The sequence below is a fragment of the Culicoides brevitarsis genome, chromosome 3 (assembly GCF_036172545.1).
Source record: "Culicoides brevitarsis isolate CSIRO-B50_1 chromosome 3, AGI_CSIRO_Cbre_v1, whole genome shotgun sequence".
NCBI lineage: Eukaryota > Metazoa > Arthropoda > Insecta > Diptera > Ceratopogonidae > Culicoides > Culicoides brevitarsis.
Genome location: NC_087087.1, coordinates 30,508,769 through 30,511,532, shown reverse-complemented (window position 1 = coordinate 30,511,532; position 2,764 = coordinate 30,508,769). Strand labels below are relative to the sequence as shown.

The following is a 2,764-nucleotide window of genomic DNA, read 5'->3' as shown; positions in this document are numbered from 1 at the left end:
TAAAACTGTGAAATATGATAAAAATTTAAATTTTTCAACTCAAACCAGTTTTCATGAGATATTTTGACCAAAATCGAACTTATTTCAATTCGAAATCTAAAATTTGCTAACGATGTCCCATATGTTCTCATACAACAATCTGCCCCTAAAAAACACAATTTTCACTCCATTTATCACTAAACGAGCAAAAAACCCTCTTAAAAACATTTTAAAGAAAGTACTTGTCATTGTTTTACCGTGCATTTATCGTGGCAAACTTTGTTGCAAACTTCCATCTTCTTCATCAATTTTTCGTTCGTTAAAAGTTTTACGAAACACAAAAAAAAACATTTGGTAACTATAATTTTCTTCCATTTCCTCCATTTTGTTTTTATTCGTTGTTTTCTGTTGTTTCTGTTGATTTTGACCGATCGATCGATATAAAAAAAAGTGTAAAAAGGTATCGGCGCTCGTTCAAAAGCAACCGACAAGAGAATCCTTGTTCGCTAAATTTCTTTTGTTCCTCAAGTGGATTGATGCGCTTTTATTTTTGTTTTATCTTTCGATCAGAAATTATTGTTTTTTTTTTTTGTTCCTTCGTTTTGTAGACAAGCGAGTTCAATTTCAAGACAGCTTCAAGAGGGACTCTTGACATGTTTCATAGGTGTTAGAGTGATATGAAGTGCTGATATCGAATTATTTTATTTACTTTTCATTAATTTTGGCTTTTTTTTGTGAGAAATTTGGCGGTAGAGACAAGAAATTCGAATTTCAAAGAGAAAGAAGACAAAAGCGGTAATTATTGAAAGCTTTTAAAATTAAAAAAAAAATAACGAAAATTGTCGCTAAATTTTTTTTTTAGTAATTTCAAGGCACGATTTAAAAAAAAAATTAAGTTTTTATGTAATATTTTTCATTTTTATTCAATTATTTTTCACAATTATATTTTTCTCTTTTATACTGAATATTTTGATCAAATATTCAATATCGATCATTTTCTTAATTTACAATTTTATCAACATAAAAATTTAACTATTTATCGATTTTTTACATTTAATATCTTTTCTATCAATATTTGTTATTTATACAAAATGAGATTTTTATCCAATTACGATTTTTTTTATACAAAATTTAAAAAAATACAGAAGCACATAATTTCATGCGACGGCAATTCTCTTTCAATTACAATCGTTTGAGTGCACAGGCGAACTTAATTCGTGCAATTCCGTGGGATTATTGTTATTGGAGCCTTGCATGCCGAATCTTCGGGCTTGTGCTGCTGCCATATATTGTCCGTAGTATCTTCCGAAGATGCGTGGATCCATTCCGACGCCCAACGAGGGAAACGCTCCAGGCCATTGCGCCATTAATCCGGGCCATGGACCTGTTGGAGCTGCTGTACTTCCCGGAGGTGAATGTAAATTGTCGTCTGTGCTACAAGGGCTACTACTACCGCCTGCATTATTATTTCTACTTGAAAGTTCCTTTTCGATAATGGAATCGTCTTGATCGTCACTCGCTACTACATCGATATCCTCGTCTAAATCATTGTGCGGCGATGCTGCATGAAACCGTTTCGATGGATTTTTCAGACTTTCCAAACCGGAATCGTCGGGTGCGAGTAACGACGCTACATCAAATTGTCTCTTTCGTGTCACTACTTGCGAATAAATGCTCAGCGGATTAGGCATAGCTGCTGCATGAGGCGCCCATGGATATCCAAAGCCTGGCGGAGGTGTCATACTCAAAGGCGGCGGCGACGGAGAATCTGTACCATCATCATCTACCGCTAAACCCATATGTTTCCTTACTTTACGTTGAGCTTTTCGCCGACGGAAATCACCACGTTTAAAATCCTCCAAATTCGCAGGATGCACAGACCAATAATGTCCCTTTCCGTTTGCACTTCGACCTGCTTTGATAAAACAATCGTTCAGCGATAAGTTGTGTCGAATACTATTTCTCCATCCGGGACCGCGATTTCGAAAATAAGGATAATTATCTAAAATATGTTGGTAGATGTCGGATAAGACGAGTTTTTGTTCAGGCGCTCCAAGAATTGCCATTGCGATTAATCCGATGTAACTATGTTGTGGCTTTGGTTCTTCAGGAGCGAACATTCTGTTATGGAAGAGCGACATTTGGAGCGCAAGTCGAGGACCATAAGGCCCAACATTGTTGTAGGGAGCAGAGAAAGGCGTCATTGGGTATTGGCTACAACGAAGGCGTTCAGCCATGGCATAGTTGTAGAGTTGGAGGCGATATTGGTCCAAAGGATGAAGCTGTTGAGGATTGCCGATGCTTCCTGAATTTGGGGGAACAGGAACTGGAGAGCCGTTACTCGGAGGCATTGTCGGAGGTGATGAACGAGGCGCTGCAGAAGCTCCTAAGGGCGATGATTGACTCGTTGGTGTTAGAGATGTCAAACGAGACTCTTGATTGTTGTTTGATGGAACGGATGAAAATGTTAAGGAAGACTTTCCAATGATGGGTGATGATGTTTCGGTAGTACTTTCATTCGTGCACATTTTTTTAAAATAATTTTTTATTCCTTTTCTATTTCTTGAAAATATTTTTCTTTTCTTTAATATTTCATAATATTTTTCATAATATTCTATCTATTATTTTTTTTTCTAATTTTTTCTAAGTCCTTATTTTTTTCAAATCACTTCAACATTTTATTTTTCTATTTATTCAAATTTTTTTCTTAGATAGACACGTGCATTTGCAATCACGTTAGACTCACTACTGATCAGTCAATCCAGAAAGTTGCATAGTGGCATTT

General features: G+C 36.0%; 1 protein-coding gene across 1 annotated transcript; it reads right to left on the bottom strand.

Moving 5' to 3' along the window:
* Positions 1–1,099: 1,099 nt before the first annotated feature.
* Positions 1,100–2,507, bottom strand: LOC134835497 (forkhead box protein D2). The gene is made up of 2 exons (XM_063850374.1): positions 1,574–2,507; positions 1,100–1,540 (listed from the first exon to the last, which is right to left on the bottom strand). Exons 1-2 carry the CDS (start codon positions 2,505–2,507, stop codon positions 1,158–1,160), a joined length of 1,317 nt encoding a protein of 438 aa, XP_063706444.1. The 3' UTR covers positions 1,100–1,157.
* Between the last annotated feature and the right edge of the window lie 257 nt (positions 2,508–2,764).

Bases quoted from the DNA above. Each gene is read 5' to 3' on its own strand.
- LOC134835497 (XM_063850374.1), bottom strand. From the start codon at position 2,507: ATGTGCACGAATGAAAGTACTACCGAAACATCATCACCCATCATTGGA. The intron at 1,541-1,573 runs GTCTGAAAAATC...GGTTTCATGCAG, and splicing joins CGACGATTCCGGTTTGGAAA to CATCGCCGCACAATGATTTA.